The 27,049-nt window shown below is 44.3% G+C and overlaps 1 protein-coding gene across 3 annotated transcripts in view; it reads left to right on the top strand.

Annotated features, from left to right (window-relative positions):
* Positions 1–9,545, top strand: part of LOC141273817 (ornithine decarboxylase-like) — a 326,868-nt gene extending 317,323 nt beyond the window's left edge. For all 3 annotated transcript variants that reach the window (XM_073686196.1, XM_073686197.1, XM_073686194.1), the window contains one exon: positions 8,739–9,545. In XM_073686196.1, coding sequence (XP_073542297.1) covers positions 8,739–8,972 — 234 coding nt within the window. In that variant the 3' untranslated portion in view covers positions 8,973–9,545. The remainder of the gene's footprint in view (positions 1–8,738) is intronic.
* The last annotated feature ends 17,504 nt before the right edge of the window (positions 9,546–27,049 follow it).

Genomic DNA, 27,049 nt, shown 5'->3' with positions numbered 1-27,049 from the left:
GTGTGTGTGTGGTGGTGCGTACGGCGTATACAGTGTGTGTGTGTTGTGTGTATACAGTGTGTGTGTGTGGTGCGTACAGCGTATACAGTGTGTGTGTGGTGCGTACGGCGTATACAGTGTGTGTGTGTGGTGCGTACGGCGTATACATTGTGTGTGTGTGGTGCGTACGGCGTATACATTGTGTGTGTGGTGCGTATGGCGTATACAGTGTGTGTGTGGTGCGTACGGCGTATACGGTGTGTGTGGTGTGTCTACGGCGTATATAGAGTGTGTGTGTGGTGGTGCGTACAGCCTATACAATGTGTATGTGGTGCATACGGTGTATAGTGTGTGTGTGTGTATGTGGTGCGTATGGCATATACAGTGTGTGTGTGTATGTGGTGCGTATGGCATATACAGTGTGTGTGTGAGTGTCTGTGGTGCGTACGGCGTATACAGTGTGTGTGTGTGTGTGTGTGTGTGTGTGTGGTGCGTACGGCGTATACATTGTGTCTCTGTGTGTTGTGCGTACGGCGTATACAGTGTGTGTGTGTGTGGTGCGTACGGCGTATACAGTGTGTGTGTGTGTGGTAGTGCGTACGGCGTATACAGTGTGTGTGGTGCGTATGGCGTATACAGTGTGTGTGGTGCGTACGGCGTATACAGTGTGTGTGTGTGGTGCGTACGGTGTATACAGTGTGTGTGTGGTGCATACGGCGTATATAGTGTGTGTGAGCGTGTGTGGTGCATACGGTGTATACATTGTGTCTGTGTGTGTGGTGCGTACGGCGTATACAGTGTGTGTGTGTGGTGCGTACGGCGTATACAGTGTGTGTGTGTGTGTGGTAGTGCGTACGGCGTATACAGTGTGTGTGTGTGTGGTGCGTATGGCGTATACAGTGTGTGTGGTGCGTACGGCGTATACAGTGTGTGTGTGTGGTGCGTACGGTGTATACAGTGTGTGTGTGGTGCATACGGCGTATATAGTGTGTGTGAGCGTGTGTGGTGCATACGGTGTATACATTGTGTCTGTGTGTGTGGTGCGTACGGCGTATACAGTGTGTGTGTGTGGTGCGTACGGCGTATACAGTGTGTGTGTGTGTGTGTGTGGTAGTGCGTACGGCGTATACAGTGTGTGTGTGTGTGGTGCGTACGGCGTATACAGAGTGTGTGTGGTGCGTACTGCGTATACATTGTGTGTGTGTGGTGCCTATGGCGTATACAGTTGTGTGTGTGTGGTGCGTATGGTGTATACAGTGTGTGTGTGTGTGTATGTGGTGCGTACAGCATATACAGTGTGTGTGCATGTGTGTAGAGTGTATACAGTGTGTGTGGTGCGTACGGCGTATACAGTGTGTGTCTGTAAGTGTGGTGCGTACGGCGTATACAGTGTGTGTGTGTGGTGGATACGGCGTATACAGTGTGTGTGTGTGTGGTGCATACGGCGTATACAGTGTGTGGTGTGTACGGCGTATACAGTGTGTGCGGTGTGTACGGTGTATACAGAGTGTGTGTGGTGTGTACGGCGTATACAGTGTGTGTTTGTGGTGCGTATGGCATATACAGTGTGTGTGTGTGGTACGTACGGCGTATACAGTGTGTGTGGTGCGTATGGCGTATACAGTGTGTGTGTGTTGCGTACGGCGTATACGGTGTGTGTGGTGCGTACAGCGTATACGGTGTGATTGATTTGTACGGTGTATATAGAGTGTGTGTGTGGTGTGTACAGCGTATACAGTGTGTGTGTGGTGCGTACGGCGTATACGGTATGTGTGGTGTGTACGGTGTATATAGAGTGTGTGTGTGGTGTGTACAGCGTATACGGTGTGTGTGGTGCGTACGGCGTATACGGTGTGTGTGGTGTGTACGGCGTATATAGAGTGTGTGTGTGGTGGTGTGTACAGCCTATACAATGTGTACGTGGTGCGTACGGTGTATAGTGTGTGTGTGTGTGTATTTGGTGCGTATGGCATATACAGTGTGTGTGTGTGTATGGTGCGCACGGCGTATACAGTGTGTGTCTGTGGTGCGTACGGCGTATACAGTGTGTGTGTGTGTGTGTGGTGCGTACGGCGTATACAGCGTGTGTGTGTGGTACATATGGCGTATATAGTGTGTGTGAGCGTGTGTTGTGCGTACGGTGTATACATTGTGTCTGTGTGTGTGGTGCGTATGGCGTATACAGTGTGTGTGTGTGTGGTGCGTACGGCGTATACAGTGTGTGTGTGTGTGTGGTGCGCATGGCGTATACAATGTGTGTGTGTGGTGCGTACGGCATATCCAGTGTTTGTGTGTGTGGTGCGTACGGAGTATACAGTGTGTGTGTGTGTAGTGCGTACGGCGTATACAGAGTGTGTGTGGTGGTGCGTATGGCATATAGTGTGTGGTGCATACGGCGTGTACAGAGTGTGTGTGTGTGGTGGTGCGTATGGCATATACAATGTGTGTGTGGTGTATACGGCGTATACAGTGTGTGTGTGTGGTGGTGCGTACGGCGTATACAGTGTGTGTGTGTGGTGCGTACAGCGTATACGGTGTGTGTGGTGTGTACGGCGTATATAGAGTGTGTGTGTGGTGTGTACAGCGTATACAGTGGGTGTGTGGTGTGTACGGCGTATACGGTGTGTGTGGTGTGTACGGCGTATATTGAGTGTGTGTGTGGTGTGTACAGCGTATACGGTGTGTGTGGTGCGTACGGCGTATACGGTGTGTGTGGTGTGTACGGCGTATATAGAGTGTGTGTGTGGTGGTGCGTACAGCCTATACAATGTGTATGTGGTGCGTACGGTGTATAGTGTTTGTGTGTGTGTGTATTTGGTGCGTATGGCATATACAGTGTGTGTGTGTGTGGTGCGTACGGCGTATACAGTGTGTGTCTGTGGTGCGTACGGCGTATACAGTGTGTGTGTGTGTGTGGTGCGTACGGCGTATACAGCGTGTGTGTGTGGTGCATACGGCGTATATAGTGTGTGTGTGTGTGTTGTGCGTACGGCGTATACATTGTGTCTGTGTGTGTGGTGCGTACGGCGTATACAGTGTGTGTGTGTGTGTGTGGTGCGCACGGCGTATACAATGTGTGTGTGTGGTGCGTACGGCATATCCAGTGTTTGTGTGTGTGGTGCGTACGGAGTATACAGTGTGTGTGTGTAGTGCGTACGGCGTATACAGAGTGTGTGTGGTGGTGCGTATGGCATATAGTGTGTGGTGCATATGGCGTGTACAGAGTGTGTGTGTGTGGTGGTGCGTATGGCATATACAATGTGTGTGTGGTGTATACGGCGTATACAGTGTGTGTGTGTGGTGGTGCGTACAGCGTATACAGTGTGTGTGTGTGGTGCGTACGGCATATACAGTGTGTGTGGTGTGTATACATTGTGTGTGTGTGTGTGGTGCGTACAGCGTATACAGTGTGTGTGTGCTGCGTACGGCGTATACAGTGTGTGTGGTGCGTACGGAGTATACAGCGTGTGTGTGGTGCGTACGGCGTATACAGTGTGTGTGTGTGGTGCGTACGGCATATACAGTGTCTGTGTGTGGTGTGTATACAGTGTGTGTGTGTGTGTGTGTGTGTGTGTGGTGCGTACAGCGTATACAGTGTGTGTGTGTGTGGTGCGTACGGAGTATACAGCGTGTGTGTGGTGCGTACAGCGTATACAGTGTGTGTGTGGTGCGTACGGCGTATACAGTGTGTGTGTGTGTGTGTGTGTGTGTGGTGCGCACGGCGTATACAATGTGTGTGTGTGGTGCGTACGGCGTATACAGTGTGTGTGGTGCGTACGGAGTATACAGCGTGTGTGTGGTGCGTACAGCGTATACAGTGTGTGTGTGGTGCGTACGGCGTATACAATGTGTGTGTGTGTGTGGTGCGCACGGCGTATACAATGTGTGTGTGTGGTGCGTACGGCATATCCAGTGTTTGTGTGTGTGGTGCGTACGCAGTATACAGTGTGTGTGTGTAGTGCGTACGGCGTATACAGAGTGTGTGTGGTGGTGCGTATGGCATATAGTGTGTGGTGCATACGGCGTGTACAGAGTGTGTGTGTGTGGTGGTGCGTATGGCATATACAATGTGTGTGTGGTGTATACGGCGTATACAGTGTGTGTGTGTGGTGGTGCGTACAGCGTATACAGTGTGTGTGTGTGTGGTGCGTACGGCATATACAGTGTGTGTGGTGTGTATACATTGTGTGTGTGTGTGTGGTGCGTACAGCGTATACAGTGTGTGTGTGCTGCGTACGGCGTATACAGTGTGTGTGGTGCGTACGGAGTATACAGCGTGTGTGTGGTGCGTACGGCGTATACAGTGTGTGTGTGTGGTGCGTACGGCATATACAGTGTCTGTGTGTGGTGTGTATACAGTGTGTGTGTGTGGTGCGTACAGCGTATACAGTGTGTGTGTGTGTGTGTGGTGCGTACGGAGTATACAGCGTGTGTGTGGTGCGTACAGCGTATACAGTGTGTGTGTGGTGCGTACGGCGTATACAGTGTGTGTGTGTGTGGTGCGTACGGAGTATACAGTGTGTGTGTGGTGCGACTGTGTTCGGCTGATGGTACCGCGCAAGAGGCTGGTACCACCAGCGGTTTCCATATTGAGACACCCATCACTTGGGTGTCCCAATATGGCGGTCGGCGAACTTCCGCCGCTTGGAATTCTGGGATCCGGACACATCTGGACAGAACAGGATGTGAAGACTTTACAAGGTACAGTACAGACTAAAAGTTTGAACACACCTTCTCATTTAAAGATTTTTCTGTATTTTCATAACTATGAAAATTGTACATTCACACTGAAGGCATCAAAACTATGAATTAACACATGTGGAATTATATACTTAACAAAAAAGTGTGAAACAACTGAAAATATGTCTTATATTCTAGGTTCTTCAAAGTAGCAACCTTTTGCTTTGATGACTGCTTTGCACACTCTTAGCATTCTCTTGATGAGCTTCAAGAGGTAGTCACCGAAAATGTTTTTCACTTCACAGGTGTGACCTGTCAGGTTTAATAAGTGGGATTTCTTGCCTTATAAATGGGGTTGGGACCATCAGTTGTGTTGTGCAGAAGTCAGGTGGATACACAGCTGATAGTCCTACTGAATAGACTGTTAGAATTTGTATTATGGCAAGAAAAAAGCAGCTAAGTAAAGAAAAACGAGTAGCCATCAATACTTTAAGAAAAGAACGTCAGTCAGTCCGAAAAATTGGGCAAACTTTGAAAGTGTCCCCAAGTGCAGTTGCAAAAACCATCAAGCGCTACAAAGAAACTGGCTCACATGAGGACCGCCCCAGGAAAGGAAGACCAAGAGTCACCTCTGCTTCTGAGGATAAGTTTATCCGAGTTACCAGCCTCAGAAATCTCAGGTTAACAGCAGATCAGATTAGAGACCAGGTCAATGCCACACAGAGTTCTAGCAGCAGACACATCTCTTCAACCACTGTTAAGAGGAGACTTTGTGCAGCAGGCCTTCATGGTAAAATAGCTGCTAGGAAACCACTGCTAAGGACAGGCAACAAGCAGAAGAGACTTGTTTGGGCTAAAGAGCACAAGGAATGGACATTAGACCAGTGGAAATCTGTGCTTTGGTCTGATGAGTCCAAATTTGAGATCTTTGGCTCCAACCACCGTGTCTTTGTGCGACGCAGAAAAGGTGAACGGATGGACTCTACATGCCTGGTTCCCACCGTGAAGCATGGAGGAGGAGGTGTGATGGTGTGGGGGTGCTTTGCTGGTGACACTGTTGGGAATTTATTAAAAATTGAAGGCATACTGAACCAGCATGGCTACCACAGCATCTTGCAGCGGCATGCTATTCCATCCGGTTTGCGTTTAGTTGGACCATCATTTATTTTTCAACAGGACAATGACCCCAAACACACCTCCAGGCTGTGTAAGGGCTATTTTACCAAGAAGGAGAGTGATGGGGTGCTGCGCCAGATGACCTGGCCTCCACAGTCACCAGACCTGAACCCAATCGAGATGGTTTGGGGTGAGCAGGACCGCAGAGTGAAGGCAAAAGGGCCAACAAGTGCTAAGCATCTCTGGGAACTCCTTCAAGATTGTTGTAAGACCATTTCCAGTGACTACCTCTTGAAGCTCATCAAGAGAATGCCAAGAGTGTGCAAAGCAGTCATCAAAGCAAAAGGTGGCTACTTTGAAGAACCAAGAATATAAGACATATTTTCAGTAGTTTCACACTTTTTTGTTAAGTATATAATTCCACATGTGTTAATTCATAGTTTTGATGCCTTCAGTGTGAATGTACAATTTTCATAGTCAAGAAAATACAGAAAAATCTTTAAATGAGAAGGTGTGTCCAAACTTTTGGTCTGTACTTTAAAAATGTATTAATAGTTCATTATATGGTAAAACTGACCTGACAATATGAATCTCCCCGGTCAGTACGAGTACACAGATATCAAACATGTATAGTTTTTTTTTTAAGTGGTGAAAAAAAAGTTGTGAATTTGTAAGAAAAATAAATGTTGCTTTTGTTGCCATTTTCCAAGACCCTGTCAACGAAGTATTAAATGATTTGTGGCGGCCCTATCTTCTTTGCTGTTTTAGGGCTGTTTTTTCCCTTTAGGCTGTCAGGGTTTAATGTCAGTTTTTCTTGCCTAGCGTGATGTGTTAATTGTTCAGCTGATGTTGGTGTGACCTTTTGCTCCACCTTATAAAGCGTCTCATGCCCCTTCAGCTGATGTTGGTGTTCAGTTCATTCTGCCTAATCTGGTGTGAGGAGTAGGAGGTTTTCCTTGTGATGACTGCTTGCTGTTTGGCAGAGTGTTTTCGTATCCTCTGTCCCATTTAGTATACCTACCTTCTCTTTCCCGGTGTTTACCTTTGTGGCTGCGTATTTTTGGAGAGCTTACTTTTCTGTTATCCCTGTGTGTGTTCCCGTGTTCTTTTGGTTCTGTTCCCGTCTTCCCAGGGCTTCGGTAAGAGTCAAAGATACGCTGGAAGCTCGAACCTCGGCAGCATTAGCCATACCTTCGAGATAAGGGAAAGTCAGGGATTCCCACCAGTTGCAGGGCCAGGTGTGGATCCCTGTTCGTAGCCACGTCCTCCGATCGCCGTATAGGGCGTGACAGATATGTAACATTCTGATTTTTCGGTACACAATGCTGTGTGAGGGCTTATTTATTTTGTGCCCTGAGCTAACTTTGTCGTAAAATTTTGGGTTAGATACAATGTTTTGATCATCTCTTGTTACATTGAATTGCAATGCTGAGGCGGCCAAAAAATGTAACTCAGGCATTTTGAATTATTTTTCGTTATGCCGTTTACTGATTGGATTATTTTATATTTTGATACAGCATACATTTCTGAATGCAGATAGACAAATCTGTGTATTTTTATTAACTGTTTTATTTTCAATGGGGCAAATGACGAGGTGATTTATTTATTTATTTTTTTGATGTTTAAAAACTTTTTTTTTACTTTTCACTGTATTTAATAGTTTCCTTTAGGTGACTTGAAACTGCGATACTCCATGATCACGTCATGGGAGCGTGGAATAACATGCTCCATGCTGGCGCGTGTTAAAGCCCACTGTCAGAGATTGACATCGGAACTTAACAGGGTAATAGCTCCGGGCAGAGCACCGCTCCACATGTGGCTGTTAAAGGCACATGATAGCTGATTAAATCAGCTGTCAAGTACAGGGAAAGATGTGGGCACGCACGCCAAACTCTCATCAAAGGCAGGGACACAAAATATCACGTAAATGTACGTCATATGTTGTGAAGGGAAAGCAAACCGGACACCTTATTGAGGTCGCATGAACCAAGGGCACCTTAAAAGGGTCTTCCCACAAACAAAAGTTCATTTTAAATAGTTAGATCTTGGGATAATAATAACTTCCACAATTGGATGTGTTTAAATAAAATGTTCCTGTGCTGATATAATCTTATAAATGTGCCCCTGCTGTGTACTGAGTAATGGCTGTATCTGACGGAACATGGTCTGATCATACCACATCTCCTGGGCAGGAGAGGAAGCAAAAGAGTATACAGACATGACAGCACGAGATCACAGTTGATTCTTTTTGTGAGGTAAAACATTTTCCTGCCTGTTTTTAAACAAGGTTTTACTTCAAAGAAAGAATCAGCTGTGATCCCCTGCTGTAATGTCTGTATACTCTTTTGCTTCCACCACTGCCCAGGAGCTGTGGTGTGATCAGCCCATGTTCCTGCACGGTCAGACACATCCATTACACAGTACACAGCAGGGGCACATCTATAAGATTATCTCAGCACAGGGACATTTTATTTAAACACATCCAATTGTGGAAATTATTATTATTCCAAGATCTATTGATTAAAATTAACTTTTGTTCATGGGAAAAACCCTTTAAAAAAGTCACTGGCTGCATTATTGTTGTTGTGCATGTTTTACTCTCAAAAAACATTGAGGCCGATCCCCGACATCTTCTTCTTATCCCACTCCTGTAGGTCTCTCCTATGTGTGTGTATATAGGGAAAGACATCTCATACATAGGGAACAGGCCGGGGAGAAAACCAGTCTCGGACTGTTCATCCGAGAAGAATGGCCCTTGTACAGCCTTTCTGAAATACCAGTGTTTCAGAATAAAGCATGCATGGCTGCAATAACACAGCCAGGCTCTGATTCATGCTGCGTGTGGTTGAGAACATACTGTCCAATTCACTTTATCACCTGTACATATAATATTATATACCAAAATATGCCAAGGTTATACCAGATTGGAGCATGCATGTATATACTATTTTCTTCACTAATAGGACTACAGCCATTCAAAGGACCATGTATCCACACTTTGGGGACCCTGCTGCACGGACGAAGACATTATTATGAAAGAGGTCAGTCTCCCAGAACTGGAAATAGGTGATTGGATAATAATGCAGAACATGGGTGCCTACAGCTTATCAAAGGTTTCTACGTTTAATGGATTCCATCCACCAGCTGTGTACTACACACTGAGTAAAGACAAGTTGAAGAGACTACAAAAACTATAAAGATAATTGATAAATGTCCAGCACCTATAAGACGTAGGCAATGGCTGCCCTGTCGGACTCAGGATTAATATACTAAACCCAAAAACTATTTGGACAACAAAAGTAGATATAAATTGATCTTAGATTTTTAAGTGAATAATAATTGCAAAGATATTATATAAAATTATGTGAATCACACAAAGAGTTGCATAGGATAAGTAGTGCATCTACAAAAAAAATTAAATAGCTTTGCGTATGACTTCTGACTGACCACCCAGTAATATATTATGTGCATACACCAGCACTAGGATAGGTAACTACAAAACATAGCGGGGTAAAAGTCATAAATAGAAATAACCGGCCAATTGTCCTATTATTATATTGAACGTCTCTGATCAGATACTAAACGAGTAACCTTGCCCCGAAGATAGTCTAATGATCCCAAAAATAACAATACAATATTGTAGTCAAAGTATCCATACAAACGCTGTGGCGGTGGACTAGTGATGATGTCCGCACATAATATATTATCAGATGGCAGAGCAGAATCTAGGTTTGCTGCCCTCTCCTACACACAGCTTAAAGGGGTGGTCCGGTACTAAAATGTATTTTAATCCTAAATGTCTATCTGTTTAATGTCATAATCTAATCTGCTTTTTAATATACTTTAATTAAAATGTCCCTACCATTCCCTCACTACTCTAACTGCTTTATTTTTTTTTACTACTTCCTCTTTGATGGCGCTCTGAGAATCTCCATGCAAGCTGGGATAGTCAAACAAATTGTCAACAGGGGGCAGACGCTGTGATGACTGCGGCAGCCTGTGTCCCCTCCCTGAACAAAACATCAGTGACGCCAGTTTCAGGAGATGGTTTAGTCCCTGCTCTAGTGAGCATGAATCAGTTGTTAATTCTGATTTATATATGCACAGTAGCTTCTTGTCACTGAGCAATAAGCCCAGTGACAGTGCGCTCGCTCAACGGCTCTTATCAGAAGTGACGAGCAGACAAGAGAGTGGACTTTCAGTGAGCGTTGTAAAAAGAATACCTGGCATACAGGAAAATCACAGATCAGCGCCATCTATGCATGCTAGGTATTCGTTTTACAATGGCAAGCTGGCAAGCAAGTGCACTGGGTGTCATAGAGAAAAATGAAGAATACATAAGACATCTCCGCGGAGGGAACATATCACCCCCACATTGAACATATGGGATTAAATATAGCTAGGAAGAGAGAAATCAATAACAGGGGAAGTGAGAGAGAGCTGACACATCAACCTCCATTGAAGTGGGGCCTCCTGCAGTGACTAGGTAATAACCACAGGAAATTTGCTCTGGGAAAACGACTGAGATTTGTTTACACAGAGGTCGGAGAAATACACTCCCCAGGCTTAAGCTTCCTCTGATCATTTTGGAGCCAGTAGACAGTTATGAATATTGGGGTTTGCATCTGTCCAATATTTATGGGAGATATATTTTCGACGTCGTAGCAAAGGGAGGAACATAACGCATTCACTCACATCACCGTAAGGTCATTCTAACCCCTCCAAATTAATAACGGACTGATGCATGGTGCTATCTATGCCATGCTTCAATATAGACACAGTCAGGTATAGACAGGTATTCTATAGACAGGTAAAATCACGATAAGAAACATGATGACAATATCTACCTCCTAGGACCTCCAGGGGAGAAGATATCTTAGAAGTTAGGGATCTCATAAAATTCTGAAGGGCTTAGCATATTCCACAACCAGCCCCCACATGAGCTCACCAAGGGGAGGTATATGGGCATAACCTTGATCTAATGAAAAACAGAGTTTAGATCTCTGTCATTTGTCAGTCCTGGAAGGTACAGCTTGTTGTGGATTCTGTCAGTTTTCCTAATGAGCACCTCCCTCTGCTAAGCTCTGAGTCATTTCTGTGACATCAGATTTAGTAATTTTCTTTCATTATAACTTTTATTCTATGTAATTGTATATACTGTATTGCCTTGTTTCCATTTTGTCTAATCTTCATATATTGTTTTATAAACACAGCCTACCATTCTGGATTAAATATAAAAAATGTAATAGCTGTGTTCCTCTTGCTCCATGAACTGAAGCGATACACTACCTGGAACAGGTGGCCAATCGGCCTGTATAAATGATTGGTGGCAGCTAGTGGTTCCCTTTTTATTATTGTGGAGTTGGCAGTGATATATATATATATATATATATATATATATATATACACACACAGTACAGACCAAAAGTTTGGACACACCTCATTTAAAGATTTTTCTGTATTTTCATGACTTTGAAAATTGTACATTCACACTGAAGGCATCAAAACTATGAATTAACACATGTGGAATTATATACTTAACAAAAAAGTGTGAAACAACTGAAAATATGTCTTATATTTAGGTTTTTCAAAGTAGCCACCTTTTGCTTTGATGACTGCTTTTCACACTCTTGGCATTCTCTTGATGAGCTTCAAGAGGTAGTCACCGGAAATGGTTTTCACTTCACAGGTATGCCCTGTCAGGTTTAATAAGTGGGATTTCTTGCCTTATCAATGGGGTTGGGACTATCAGTTGTGTTGTGCAGAAGTCAGGTGGATACACAGCTGATAGTCCTACTGAATAGACTGTTAGAATTTGTATTATGGCAAGAAAAAAGCAGCTAAGTAAAGAAAAACGAGTAGCCATCAATACTTTAAGAAAAGAACGTCAGTCAGTCCGAAAAATTGGGCAAACTTTGAAAGTGTCCCCAAGTGCAGTTGCAAAAACCATCAAGCGCTACAAAGAAACTGGCTCACATGAAGACCGCCCCAGGAAAGGAAGACCAAGAGTCACCTCTGCTTCTGAGGATAAGTTTATCTGAGTCACCAGCCTCAGAAATTGCAGGTTAACAGCAGCTCAGATTAGAGACCAGGTCAATGCCACACAGAGTTCTAGCAGTTGACACATCTCTACAACAATTGTTAAGAGGAGACTTTGTGCAGCTGGTCTTCATGGTAAAATAGCTGCTAGGAAACCACTGCTAAGGACAGGCAACAAGCAGAAGAGACTTGTTTGGGCTAAAGAACACAAGGAATGGACATTAGACCAGTGGAAATCTGTGCTTTGGTCTGATGAGTCCAAATTTGAGATCTATGGTTCCAACCACCGTGTCTTTATGCGACGCAGAAAAGGTGAACGGATGGACTCTACATGCCTTGTTCCCACCATGAAGCATGGAGGAGGTGTGATGGTGTGGGGGTGCTTTGCTGGTGACACTGTTGGGGATTTATTAAAAATTGAAGGATTACTGAAACAGCATGGCTTCCACAGCATCTTGCAGCGGCATGCTATTCCATCCGGTTTGCGTTTAGTTCGACCATCATTTATTTTTCAACAGGACAATGACCCCAAACACACCTCCAGGCTGTGTAAGGGCTATTTTACCAAGAAGGAGAGTGATGGGGTGCTACGCCAGATGACCTGGCCTCCACAGTCACCAGACCTGAACCCAATCGAGATGGTTTGGGGTGAGCTGGACCGCAGAGTGAAGGCAAAAGGGCCATCAAGTGCTAAGAATCTCTGGGAACTCCTTCAATATTGTTGGAAGACCATTTACGGTGACTACCTCTTGAAACTCATCAAGAGAAAGCCAAGAGTGTGCAAAGTAGTCATCAAAGCAAAAGGTGGCTACTTTGAAGAACCTAGAATATAAGACATATTTTCAGTTTCACACTTTTTTGTTAAGTATATAATTCCACATGTGTTAATTCACAGTTTTGATGCCTTCAGTGTGAATGTACAATTTTCAGAGTTATGAAAATACAGAAAAATCTTTAAATGAGGTGTGTCCAAACTTTTGGTCTGTACTGTATATATATATTATTCCATGGGTTGGAATCAGAAGTGTATATACCATATGCTCACTGTGAGTTCCCCAATAACTGGCCTAGTAGTGGAAGCAGCCACAACCTTGTCTGTCACTCATCAGTCAATTGTGTAATTGTCCTGACGATTGGAGGCAGCAGAGTTGCGTCACATGACAAATTGGTGGCAGCATTGTGATTTGCGTGACACCCCCCCCCCCTTTCCACCCCGGCTGCTATCTGTGACACTGGGCTTATTGCACATTGACAAGTATCTTCAAACATACATCAGAATTGGAAAACAAGGCATGCTAAGTAGAGCAGAGACTAGCCAGCTCCTGAAATGGACATCATTGATGATACCTCTTGTCAAGGAGAGAGTAGAGGCTGTGGCAGTGACTGCAGCCTCTTCCCCCTGATGATGACTTGTTTTTGTATCCCAGCATGCACTGGAATTCTCAAACAAAGTGTCATCAAAGAGGAAGTAGTAAGAAAAAAAAAACAGAGTAGTGAGGGAACAATAGGGACCTTATAATTAAAATATATTACAAAGGTTAGATTATGACATTAAATAGATAGGCATTTAGGAGTAAAATAAATTTTAGTTCCGGACAACCCCTTTAAGCGGTTTGAGTAGTTGTCATCTGACTGCTCATATGTGATTTGCACGATTACAGTCGCTTACCAACTAGCTGCTTTATCCAATTCTTTAATGTTCAGTAAAATACTACAGCCCGTGCTTTATTGAGAAATGAGATTTTGGGGCGTAACCTTAAAGGTATGTGTATATGACATTGTTTAGATGCGGTCGTAACCACAGAGTTTTCCAAGGGAAGATGCTTGAGGAAACCGCCAGCAGTGTTTTTCCTACCGTCTTTTTTTTTTTTTTTTTTTTCTAATGTAAATTTTACATAACTTATCTTATTGTAAGCATCCTTAGCCCCATCCCAATGCGTTCCCCTCTATATATGAAGTAAAGGGGTTCATCAGAGGATCATTGATAATGAAGGGTAGAGAGCACAGCTACCATGAGCCTCCTGGCCGCCTGTAAAATGGAAACATGCCGGGATGGGGCTGAGGATGCTTACAATAAGAGAAGTTAACCTTTTTTCTTATGACCTGATATTTAGGGCTGTTTATTGTGCCTTTCGTCTTCAGGTTCTTTCTATAGGTTATGGTATAGCTGAATGTGTTCATTGTTTGGTTTTTGTTTGTCTACTTGAACAGACCAATAAACGTCTATGTTATATACATGTTGTTATGTCTTGTAACTTGATTAAGGCTTTGTATAACTAGACAACAGTATGGTTCTTTTAATGCACTTCAATACTTTATTGGGTGATGGTGGTGTTTTTTTGAAGGGAGGCCACAATAGGGTCACTTAGGGCTAGCCCACGTTGAGTGGGGACCCCACATTGATTAATTAAGGTGCCAACCTCTGCGGTTAGGTAGGGTTACTGAGGGTAAGAAAAAAAAACAAAAAAAACTTTTCCCTTCCCCTATACCACACGTCAACCTCTGGCCAACAAGCTAAATCTGGCCCTCAGGGTGATTATATTTGGCCCGTGGTGCGGGGGAATGTGTGGGGCTCATTATACTGTATAGAAGACTAAGTGGTGGCCCATTATATGGTATGGAGGACTATAAGGTGGCCCATTCTTCTGCATGGAGGACTTTATTCTGAGATCTATTAATTAAAATGTACTTTGTAGCACAGCCCCTTTAAGTTTGTTTCCCTTTGAAAAGTTTCATCGTTATATTTGATGAGGAAAAATGTACTCAATTTACTTTTTTTTAAAATAAATATCAATGTTGGCCTACGACTTTTTCCAAGTTTTTAATTTTGGCCCTCTGCGTATTTGAGTTTGACATCCCTGCCCTATACTGAATGTGGCGGACTCAATACACTTGGTTGTATACTATGGTTTTAATTTGATAATTAATAAAGTCTAATTTTTGAAGAGTCTTTTTTTTCACTTTGCGTGCTAATTGATCTTCTCTTTTCATATTCTTTAAGCTTGTTGTCTGGTTCTCAGAGCAGATCTACTGATGTAATTATCTGGTCACTGCAGGGGGTCCTACATCAATGGAGGTTGAAGTGTCAGCTCTCTCGCTCTTCCCCAGTTATAATTAGTTTCACACTTCCCCAGTTATAACACTGGTATACAGTGATTTTGGGGGCAACGATGTCTGAACGGTTTTATATTGTGTTTATGGTGCTGATTAAGAATTTGACTTTGGTTTTGCTAGATTGGCTCTAGTTTCTCAGATTTTATAGTTAAAGAGTTTGTCCATTACTTTTTTACATTGATGACCTATCCTAAGGATAGGTCATCAATCTCTGATCGGCGGGGCACCAGGCCACCCCGCCGATCAGCTGTTACCGGTGGCGGCGGCCGGAAGTACTCACTTGTCGAGCTGCTCAGTCTTCTGGTAGTGGCCGAGGCTTGGTACTACACATCCACCTTTTATTCAAATCAATAGGAAGCAGATGTGTAGTACCCTGCGACGGCAACTACCAGAAGACTGAGCAGCTCGGCAAGTGAGTTCTTCCGACTGGCAGTCGTCGCTATCACTGATACCAGCTGTTCGGCGGGGGTGCCGGACCTGGCCGATCAGACTGATACATAAAAAGTAGTGGACAACCTCTTTAATTACAGTAGAATTCTGGCTTCATAAAGTCACTTTTGTGGCATTGTAAGCCTACAAATTGAAATACAAAATAATTATATGGGATATAAATACCTAAGACACTGTTCAAAAGATAGACCAAACGCTATTACGTTTGTTATCACACACAAGTTGTACTGGGGGAATGCATTATTTTCATGGATGAATTATCTAAAAAAAACTAGAACTAATTCAACAAAACTAATGGGATTTTTGAATTCAGTACCCTCAAAATACCCTAAATCCATTAAAAAAAACCTTGGCACCAGAAAAAAAAAATTATTTTGTAGACATGTGTAATTAAGCTCATATGTTCAGTGTCAGGATGATATGTCTCCTCTCCGGAGAGGTCTTCATGGATTTTAATTTTTCTCTATGACACAAAGTAATACTCCATGCAAAGTTCCCACAGGAAGTTCCACCAGCCGCATCCTTCTCAGGAGTATGCCATGATAACCTTTAGTTTTCATACCTTTACCAGTGTACTGCCAATAACACAGTGTCTCAGAACATCACATATGAGATAAGAAAACATTAGACCAAATATGAAACCTTAAAAAATCTTAACCCTTCTGTATCAATTTCCCCCTTTTGGAAATGGTATAACCTTCACCACAGGGTTAGTTGGTATCCACACAGGGGCTTCTGCCGCTTGGGTCTAGTACCCATGAGGGGACTTCCGACTTGCTTGATTCATTAAATCTCAGAGTGGACACAACAACCTATTAGTAGCGATCTTCAATTATTCGTGGCCTATAAATCACCACGGATTATTCCTTATTGGAATCCTTGACACATACGCTATTTAATAACTTCGGTAATACATATACAGTACAGTTGGTCTCTCCTGTAATAGACCTCCCTGATACATTTTCTGGAGAGAGATACCAGTTTAGGGTCTTCAGGGAGAGCTGTAGATTATTCTTTACCCTGCGGCCCCGATCGACAGGGGAGGAGTTCCAGCGGGTGGGAATAATCATGTCCCTACTGCGAGGGGGTCCTCAGACCTGGGCATATTCCTTATTCCCCCCTAGCCCCAGACCTGTAGGACTGATATATGACGAACCCAATAGGATCCAGGTCGCTGAGGCTAAGCTCACGAACCTGGCACTAGGGGATCGCACAGCTGAGGACTATTGTACTGAATTCCGGCAGTGGTTTACTGCAGTTCTGTGGAAAGATACAGCTCTCAGGTGCCTGTTCCGCAAAGGCCTTTCTGAAACCCTTAAGGACGCCCTGGTCCCCCATGACGCTCCTTGTTCTCTGGCGGAGGCCATGGCCCAGGCCATACGAATGGACCGTAGAATCCGTGATAGACATGATGAACAGCAGGCTGCTCATTATATTTCCCTGGAGCAAGGCCATTTACTGGAGGTGGAACCATTGGAGATCAGAGTTGCCAGTCTTGGTGTTGTGGAGAGAAGACACAGAAAAGATCTCGGACTCTGTCTGTACTGTGGTCTCTCTGGACATTTTCTCAAGGATTGCCCTACTCGTCCTCAGGCTACCAAACCATCAGGAGAATGTCTGAGTCTGGGTGATGGCTGAGGAGGTCACCCAGATTCCCAGGTACATTTTCCTTCCTCCTCTAGGGTACTGATAAATACTGTGTTATCCTTCAAGAACCAGGTGTTATCAACATTGGCGTTTATGGACTGTGGGTCTGCTGCTAACTTTATTGATTCAGGACCGGTTCTGAAGTTAGGGTTAGGGACAGTTAGTTTAGAAAGGCCCTTGACAAAACACCATTATCCAGGAATTTGGTCAAGAAGGTTCCGGTGGATTTCACGCTTCAAGTAGGGGCTCTCCACTCTGAATCCTTCTCATGTTTTGTGTTCGATAATTTACCTGCTGGGTTGGTACTGGGGCTTCCATGGTTGCAGATTTACAATCCTGTCTTTGAATGGTGTCAGAGGGAGATTGTGAAATGGGGCCCTATTTGTTGCAAGAAATGTCAAACTGTACAAATATGCTCCGCTAGTCTGAAGGGTCTGCCAGTGTATCTGAAGGACTTCAGAGATGTGTTCTCGGAAAAAGAGGCGGAGATACTACCTCCCCATTGTCCTTATGATTGTGCTATTGAGCTTAGCCCTTGTGCCAAACTGCCTAAAGCTCGCCTTTACAATTTGTCCAGGCCTGAACGGGCCGCCGTGAAAGAATATGTTAATGAAAGTTTAAGGAAGGGTCATATCCATCCTTCCTCCTCTCCAGTAGCTGCCGTTTTTTTCTTCGTAAAAAATAAAGATGGGGAGTCTCCGACCCTGCCTCGATTTCCGGGAACTAAACAAAATCCCGATTAAAAATACGTACCCACTTCCACTCATCCTTGACCTATATAATCAGCTTCTGGGGGCCAGGGTGTTCTCTAAACTTGATCTTAGAGGGGCTTACAATTTGATATGCATCCGGGAGGGTGATGAGTGGAAAACTGCATTTTTAACGTCTGAAGGTCCTTGTCATGCCTTTTGGGTTATCCAATGCACCTGTTGTGTTTCAAAATGTTATGAATGTGAATGACATTTCTCTGATTGCATTGGAAGATATGTTGTAATTTATCTGGATGATATTCTAATTTTCTCGCCAGATTTGGACACCCACCAGGAAACATGTTGTGTTACAAAGGTTAAGGGAGAACTCCTTGTTTGCTAAATTGGAGAAATGTGATTCTTTTGTTCAGAAAATTTCGTTCTCAGGGTTCATCTTGTCTGCAGATGGGTTTCAGATGGACCCTGGGAAGGTACAAGCCATAATTGACTGGGTTCAGCCTTGTGATCTTAAGGCTTTACAGCGTTTTCTGGGATTCACCAACTACTATAGGAAATTTATCAAGGGGTTTCCTCAGATTGCTAAACCTCTTACTGACCTTACACGTAAGGGGGCAAATCTCAAGATATGGTCGCCGAGTGCTATCAAGGCTTTCGAAAAATTAAGTATTTCATGTCTGCCCCCATTCTGATCCAACCGGATCTCCAAGAACCATTCATTGTAGAAGTGGATGCTTCGGAGGTCGGAGTAGGGGGTGGTTTTGTCGCAGGGACCTAAAACTTGGAAAAAAAAGCACATGGACGCAAGTTAGTCAAAGAAATTTTTGCCGGCGGAAAGAAATTATAATGTTGGGAATCGTGGGTTACTTGCTGTAAAATTAGCCTTTGAGGAATGGAGGCATTTTTTGGAGGGGGCAGTTCATCCAGTTACTGTGGTCACGGATCACATGAATCTAGCCTATATTGAGTCAGCGAAAAGGTTAACTCCTAGACAACCCAGATGGTCCTTGTTTTTCTCAAGGTTTAATTTTTCAATTACATTCAGACCAGGGTCTAAGAATGTGAAAGGTAACGCATTGTCTCGTAGTCTCGATCCAGTTTCTCCTCCAGAACCTCCATTCTCCATTATTCCTTAGGGTATTGTGGTTTCTATGGTAACCTCAAAATTGGAGGAGGTGATCCATAATTGCCAGTCATAGGCTCCTCCCGCTACTCCAGCGTCTAAATTATATGTGCCTGTGTACCTAAGATTGCGTGTGTTTCAGGAATTTCATAATTCCGTCTTGAGTGGTCATCCTGGGGTTAATGCTACATGGAAAGCCATTGCCAGACCTTTTTGGTGGCCATCCATGCTTAATGATATCAAAGATTTTGTATCAGCTTGTGAAGTCTGCGCACGTGCTAAAGTCAGTCATAGCCGGCCGGCCGGGGAATTGGCTCCATTGCCTATTCCAGAAAGACCATGGACTCATTTGTCCATGGATTTCATCAAGGATTTGCCTCTGTCTGATAGGAAAACTGCTATCAGGGTGGTAGTGGACCGATTCAGCAAACAAGCTCATTTTGTTCCCTTGTCTGGATTACCTTATGCAGAAACACTCTCCAGGTTGTTTATTTCCCATATTGTAAGGTTACATGGTATCCCTCTTAACATCGTGTCCGATAGGGGAGTACAATTTTTCTCTAAATTCTAGAGAGCTTTTTGTAGTAAACTCGGGATTGACTTGTCATTTTCATCTGCCTACCACCCTGAGACCAACGGTCAGGCTGAGAGGAAAAATCAATCTTTGAAACAAATTTTAAGGTGCTTTGTGGTGACACAGCAGGAGGACTGGTCTTCATTTTCACCTCTTGCTGAGTTTGCCTTTAACAGTCGAGTTAATCAGTCTACTGGAACCTCTCCATTTTTCTGTAATTATGGGTTTCATCCCCATTTTGGTGAATTTTCTAGGATTAGTTCTGAATGTCCTGGGGTGGAGGTCACTATTCAAAGACTTGAGGATGTTTGGAAGGAGGTTCAAAAGAATATTGGGACTGCTCAGACTTGCCAAAAACTGAAGGTCGATAGACGTTCGGTGGGTCCTGTTTTTAAGATTGGGGATAAGGTTCGGTTGTCATCCAGGAACATTAAACTTAAAGTGCCGTCGGCAAAGTTGGGTCCAAAGTTTATTGGTCCTTATGAGATCCTTGAGGTGGCCAATCCAGTGGCTTTCAGATTAAAGCTTCCTCCATCCCTTCGCATCCTTAACGTCTTCCATAAATCCTTAATAAAGGAGTTTGTTCCTTCGGTATTGTCTCCCTCATCCTCGCCTCTTCCAGTTTCAGTTGACTGTGGCTTAGAGTATGAGGTTCAGAGAGTGGTGGATCCTCATAGGGTCCGTAATTCCCTCCAATACCTCATCCACTGGAGGGGATACGGACCAGAGGAGAGATCATGGGTCCCTGCTCGAGATGTGAAGGCCGATCGGTTAGTCAGGGCCTTCCATCTAAAGTTTCCTGGGAAGCCTGGGGGTCCGGTGGCCCCCCTTAGAAGAAGGGGTACTGTCACGGTTCCACCCCTGTGTCTGGGATGCAGTTACTGACAGCTCAGTCATCCAATCTTGTACAGGGGCGTGCTGAAGCTGTCAGTACTGTGATTGACAGCTCGACCATCCAAACTGGTACAGGGGCGTGCAATAGCTGTCACTGTGGTGATTGACAGCTCAGCTGTTCAATCTGAGACTGGGAGGCACTGGCTATCTTCAGGTGTTCATTATCCTAGTTCAATGCCTGGCTACTTAACTGAGCTGTTTATCCCAGATCTCTGCCAGAGGTACATTGAGCTAGTGTGAGGTTTGTTCTCTGTGCCTTGAGGTCTGTTTATTGATCTTCTGTTGCCTGACCTTGGACCTTGTTCTGACCATCCGTCTGTTTAACCCCTTCTGCTCTGATCTGCTTTCCTCCTGGTATTCTGATCTATGGAACGGTACCCTCTGTTTATGATGTACCCTCCTGGCTTTGATTTCGGACTCCTTGACTATCCCATCTCATGGCCTTGCTGTGAAAAGTGACTCAGCGTCACACTAATCTGGCCTTTCTAATTTTAAGGCTGATTGCAGGGGTTGTCCGGTCCAAAACAATAAGTGTGCAGTCACTCTGTGTGACTGCAGACTTATGAATCCCCAACACGCGCACAGTGCGCTGCGGGGATTCGCTGGTTAGAAACCGAAGGGTATGTAGGAGTTATACATACTCCCAGACAGTGGGCATGGCCTCGCTCAATACACTTGGATGGAGTGAGGCGGCACTCGGTCTAGTGACGCAGCCTACCAGTGGGCATGTCCGTACATATGTCATACATATCCTCTCGTCCTGACTCGAAAACCGGCGAATCCCCGCAGCACATAATGCCTGCGCTGCGGGGATTCATAAGTCTGCAGTCACACAGAGTGACTGCAGACTTATTGGTTTGGACCGGACAACCCCTTTAATGGTTTGCACCTTGTGGTGAACCCTCCTGTATTTTCTCTTATGAAGTCTTCTATTTATGGTAGACTTAGTGAAACACCTACTTTCTGGAAAGTGTTCTTCAATTGGGTGCCTGTTGTGACGAGGTTTTTTTTTCACCATGGAAAGGATTCTGAGATCATCCACCACTGTTGTCTTCCATGGACATCCAAGCCTTTTTTAGTTTCCAAGCTCATCAGTGTTCTTTTTTTTTTTTTCTGCAGAATGTACCAAACTGTTGATTTGGCCACTCATAACATTTCTACTATCTCTCTAATGAATTTCTTCTTTTTTTTTAGCCTAATGATGTTCTGTTTCTCTTCTATTGAGAGCTCCTTTGACCGCATGTTGTAGGTTGATAGCAACACCTTCCAGATGCCACACCTGGTATCATCTCCAGACCATTAACCTGCTTAACCCCTTTATGACCTTGGGATTTTCCGTTTTTGCATTTTCGTTTTTTGATCCCCTTGTTCCCAGAGCCATAGCGTTTTTATTTTTTCGGCAATATGGCCGTGCAAGGGCTTATTTTTTGCGGAACAAGTTGTACTTTTTAACACCACTACTAGTTTTACCATATCGTGTACTGCAAAACGGGTAAAAAAAAAATCCAAATGCGGTGAAATTGCAAAAAAATGCAATTCCACAGTTTATTTTTTTTTTCCCCACATTCACTGGATGCTAAAAACTGACCTGCCATCATTATTCTCCAGGTCATTACGAGTTCGTAGACACCAAACATGTATAGGTTTTTTTATTTAAGTGGTGAAAAAAAATCCAAAGTTTGCTAAAAAAAAAAAAAAAGGCGCCATTTTCCGAGACCCGTAGCGTCTCCATTTTTTGGGATCTGGGGCCGGGTGAGGGTTTAATTTTTGCGCGCCAGGCTGACGTTTTTATTGATACCATTTTGGAGTAGATACTATGTTTTCATTGCCCGTTATTGTATTTTATTGCAATGGTGTGATAACCAAAAAAACTTAATTCTGGCGTTTGGAATTTTTTTCTCATTACGCCGTTTACCGATCGGATTAATTCTTTTTTTTATATTGATAGATTTGGTATCGCCATGTTCAGAATCGCCCAATGTGTATGGGGGGTTTATTTTTTATTTTATTTTGAATGGGGCAAAAGGCAGGTGATTTAAACATTTATATATTTTTTTATTTTTATATTTTTAAACTTTTTTTTTTTTACACTTTTTGCTATAGTCTCCATAGGCGACTAGAAGCAGCAACTGTCTGATCGCCTCTGCTACATAAGGAGGTGATGAGCAGAAATGCTCCTGTACTATGAGCGCTGACCACTAGGTGGCGCTCATAGCGATCTTTACATGATAACCACTGGGGTCTGCTGCAGACCCAGGGTTGTCATGCCCACCCTTCAGTGACCCGTGATCACGTGACTGGGTCACCGATGGGCGGGGTAAGTGACACGCTTCCGGCGTGGCGCTGTTAAATGCTGCTGTCAGCGACTGACAGCAGTATTTAACTGGTTAAAAGCCGTGGGTGGATCACGATTCCACCCGCGGCTGTTGCGGGCACATGTCAGCTGTATAAATCATGTTTTTAAAATCTGAAATGTTGGCCTACTGAAATGTATGTTCAGTAAATGCCCTCAATACTTGGTCGGGGCTCCTTTTGCATCAATTACTGCATCAATGCGGCGTGGCATGGAGGCGATCAGCCTGTGGCACTGCTGAGGGGTTATGGAAGCCCAGGTTGCTTTGGTAGCAGCCTTCAGCTCGTCTGCATTGTTGGGTCTGGTGTCTCCCATATTCCTCTTGAATAAGGTCAGGCGAGTTTGCTGGCCAATCAAGCACAGTTGTACTGTTATTTTTAAACCAGGTATTGGTACTTTTGGCAGTGTGGACAGGTGCCAATGAAATTTCCATCTCCAAAAAGCTTGTCGGCAGAGGGAAGCATGAAGTGCTCTAAAATTTCCTGGTAGACGGCTGCGCTAACTTTGGTCTTGATAAAACACAGTGGACCTACACCAGCAGATGACATGGCTCCCCAAACCATCACTGATTGTGGAAACTTCACACTAGGCCTCAATCAGCTTGGATTGTGGCCTCTCTACTCTTCCTCCAGACTCTGGGACCTTGATTTCCAAATGAAATGCAAAATCTACTTTGCATTTACTTAGTGTTAATGACTGCCTTCTGGACATCTGTCAAGTCAGCAGTCTTCCTTCCACGGTGATTGTGGAGCCTACTGAAATAGACTAAGGGATCGTTTTAAATGCTCAGGAAGCCTTTGCAGGTGTTTTTTGTTAATTATTCTAATTTACTGAGATAATGACTTTTGTGTTTTCATTGGCTGTAAGCCATAATCATCAACTATAATAAACACTTGAAATAGATCACTCTGTTTGTAATGACTCTATATAATATGAGTTTCACTTTTTGTATTGAAGAACTGAAAAACTTTTTGATGATATTCTAATTTAGTGAGATGCACCTGTAAGAGGGTAGCAACAGTTTAAATTTTATTAGGCTAAGCAGTTCAAATCACACCTGCCTACCCGATCACAGGTTGCACATTTGTCACTGGGTTTTTGACGTCCTATGGCAAGTTTGGCGGGAAAATCAGTCTGCTCCTTTCTGGGGGTTTTGAACTATCTGCAGTAATGTCCGTGATCTCCACAGTTCCAGCACTGCACTGTTTCTAGGTCACGAGGTCTCCTTTGATTTCCTTGTGCCTTGGCATATATGACCGGTCACTGTATCCTTGTCTGTTCAACTTCCTAAGCTACTAGCAAAAGGTCTTTTGGGTCAATGCTTTTCCAATCCCGTCTTGCTGTCTGTACTTCCTCCCACAAACTTTATTTATAACGTCAATGAATGAATTCATTAGTATTTGAATGTCCAGGGGGTTTCTGTGACTGTATCTCATATCTTCCCACCTCAGCTGTAACCGCCCAAAGTACGTCTCTGTATTCTCACCTAGTATGAACAGCTCTGTTTGTTTCAGCGTAGCCTATTCTTTCAGTACTTCACTTTACATTGCTCTGGACTTCACAAACTACTTATTCATTGAGTGCATTTGATCCTTTGTCAAGTCTGTATGAGTCCTGATTATGTGTCCCAATACGTCACCTGCCTTTGCAGTCACCAGACTCTAGGACTGCCCAAGTGCACATATATGTCTTCTGTATTTATCTGTGAAATGGTCAGATTGGTTCTTGTGATCAGGCAACTGTGTCAACATAGCTAGCTGGTGAGAGGCGCTCCAGGTATAATATTCCTGTGTCTGTCTGATTTTAGTCACCTCCCTCCCGGATGTGGCTGCTAGTGTGGTATTGGTGATGGTGCTCCACACTACCTCCCTCTCATGGTTATTGTCAGATTCCTCCCTAAAATCCACTACTCATATCAGCATCCTTGGTCACTACATGTGGTCGTCTGAACAGAATTTAGCTTGACTTCCCTTGGGCGAGGTCCACAATAAGTCCTATAAGTATCTGTCCAGTATGGATTTTGCTGACCACAATGTTTACAAGATCATCTGTTTCGTCCATGTTTCTGATTATAGGGAGGTAGCGTAGTGTGAAGACACAGGGGTCAGTGGGTGCTCTTGTCTGCTGGCGCGGTGGTCTTTAGAAGGACTGCATGGACCAGGGCTCATACCACTGAACACCTGCTCTCTTTTACCATGGGCAGAACACTACTCATAAAACACAGGGTGATGGTAAACAGTGTGGCAATAATTTATTGACCCACCAGCAATCAATAACATAAAAACAGTCCCAGCAACTACACAAGATGGGGCAAGTTACAGAGTCTCACCCTTCTGCTGGCTCGCCAGGATTTGGGCAGTGAGATATGTGACCAGGTGACCTGATTGTCCCAACCTGGATTCTTCAAATCGTCTCAAGTCGAGAGTCCAGCAATGGTCAATGAAGTAGTTCTGTATTTTTCCAGCCAGGGCTGTGGTCGCTTAGGCTGACATCCTGTAGAGTCTACCCAAACAGACAGAGAGACCCCGTTTTTATAGTTCACATTTGTTCTTTCAAGCCATCATTCACAGGTCTAGGATCATGATATTAATTCATAATGCTCAAATATCCACATCTCATCCCCCCAATGTTGGCTGGCAAATACCCTACAATAGTATTTAACAAATCTAGCAACCATCTATTGTTCAGAGTCCCTGTATTGCAAAACTGGCAGACGATACGTTGTAAGAGCTGATAAAAGATGTGAATAGCAGCCATTCATCAATTACCAATATCACCTCAAGTGATCAGCATTCAGGTTCACATGAACAATAATCTGTGTTGAGCAACCGAACAACAACACAAGTTCAAAAGTCAACATAATAAAGGTGTATGGTAATTGACCTATGGAATATATGTCTGGCATAATTAAGAAGAAAAGCTGTGTCACAGGCAGTAGCAGTCACGGTCTTAGATTTTGGTGCATCAGAGCATTCATAATTCACCATACATCATATTGTGGTCTCTCTACACCCATCGTGCTGCACTTCTTCAGCCACATGACACAATTTATTCACTTGCTGTTCCTTTCTTTTGTCCTTTATCCAACCCTTTTTCTCTTCCCTGAATCTGTTCTATTTTTCTAAATCTAAACATCCATACTCCGGCATATTTGTTTTTTTCAGTATTGGTTCTACGTTCTTCACAACTTCCTTTTCTTCCATTGTTTAGGCGAGTTGGATCCCATTGGGGGCCCGGATGCACACTGAAAAAGTAGCCCATAGCCTCATTTTGGCCCTGAAACAGCTCACCTTATACAAATGCCCTCTAGGTGTGCCTGGAACCTTGTCAACAGGCCACACTCCTACGTGAAGTCAGAGCGAGCTCTTTAGGTGTAGTGGGAAAGTTCACACATCTCTCACCCCCCAAACAAGCTGACTGTAGTAGGAAGGCTTACACAGCTCTCTCACCTACTAGACCAGCTCCAGGTGTAATAGTAAGGCTCACACAGCCCAACAAAATCACACAAAAATCATCAATGGAAATCAAAAGTATTAATCAATGGAGGCCTGGATTTGCAGTCACCCCCAAAATTAAAGTAGAAAAACACACTACAGGTTGATCCAACTTTGATGTAATGTCCTTAAAACAAGTCAAAATGAGGCTCAGTATTGTGTGTGGCCTCCATGTGCCTGTATGACCTCCCTACAACGCCTGGGCATGCTCCTGATGAGGTTGCGGATGGTCTCCTGTGAGATCTCCTCCCAGACCTGGACTAAAGCATCCGCCAACTCCTGGACAGTCTGTGGTGCAATGTGACGTTGGTGGATGGAGCGAGACATGATGTCCCAGATGTGCTCAATCTGATTCAGGTCTGGGGAACGGGCGGGCCAGTCCATAGCTTCAATACCTTCATCTTGCAGGAACTGCTGACACACTCCAGCCACATGAGGTCTGGCATTGCCCTGCATTAAGAGGAACCCAGGGCCAACCGCACCAGCATATGGTCTCACAAGGGGTCTGAGGATCTCATCTCGGTACCTAATGGCAGTAAGGCTACCTCTGGCGAGCACATGGCGGGCTGTGCGGCCCTCCAAAGAAATGCCACCCCACACCATTACTGACCCACTGCCAAACCGGTCATGCTGATGGATGTTACAGGCAGCAGATCGCTCTCCACGCGTCTCCAGACTCTGTCACATGTGCTCAGTGTGAACCTGCTTTCATCTGTGAAGAGCAAAGGCGCCAGTGGCGACTTTGCCAGTCCTGGTGTTCTATGGCAAATGCCAAGCGTCCTGCACGGTGTTGGGCTGTGAGCACAACCCCCATCTGTGGACGTTGGGCCCTCATACCACCCTCATGGAGTCGGTTTCTAACCGTTTGTGCAGACACAT

This window comes from Phyllobates terribilis, unplaced genomic scaffold, assembly GCF_046119375.1.
Source record: "Phyllobates terribilis strain yellow unplaced genomic scaffold, ASM4611937v1 Scaffold_5__5_contigs__length_657084704, whole genome shotgun sequence".
Classification (NCBI taxonomy): Eukaryota; Metazoa; Chordata; class Amphibia; order Anura; family Dendrobatidae; genus Phyllobates; species Phyllobates terribilis.
This window is presented reverse-complemented; position numbering and strand designations above follow the sequence as displayed.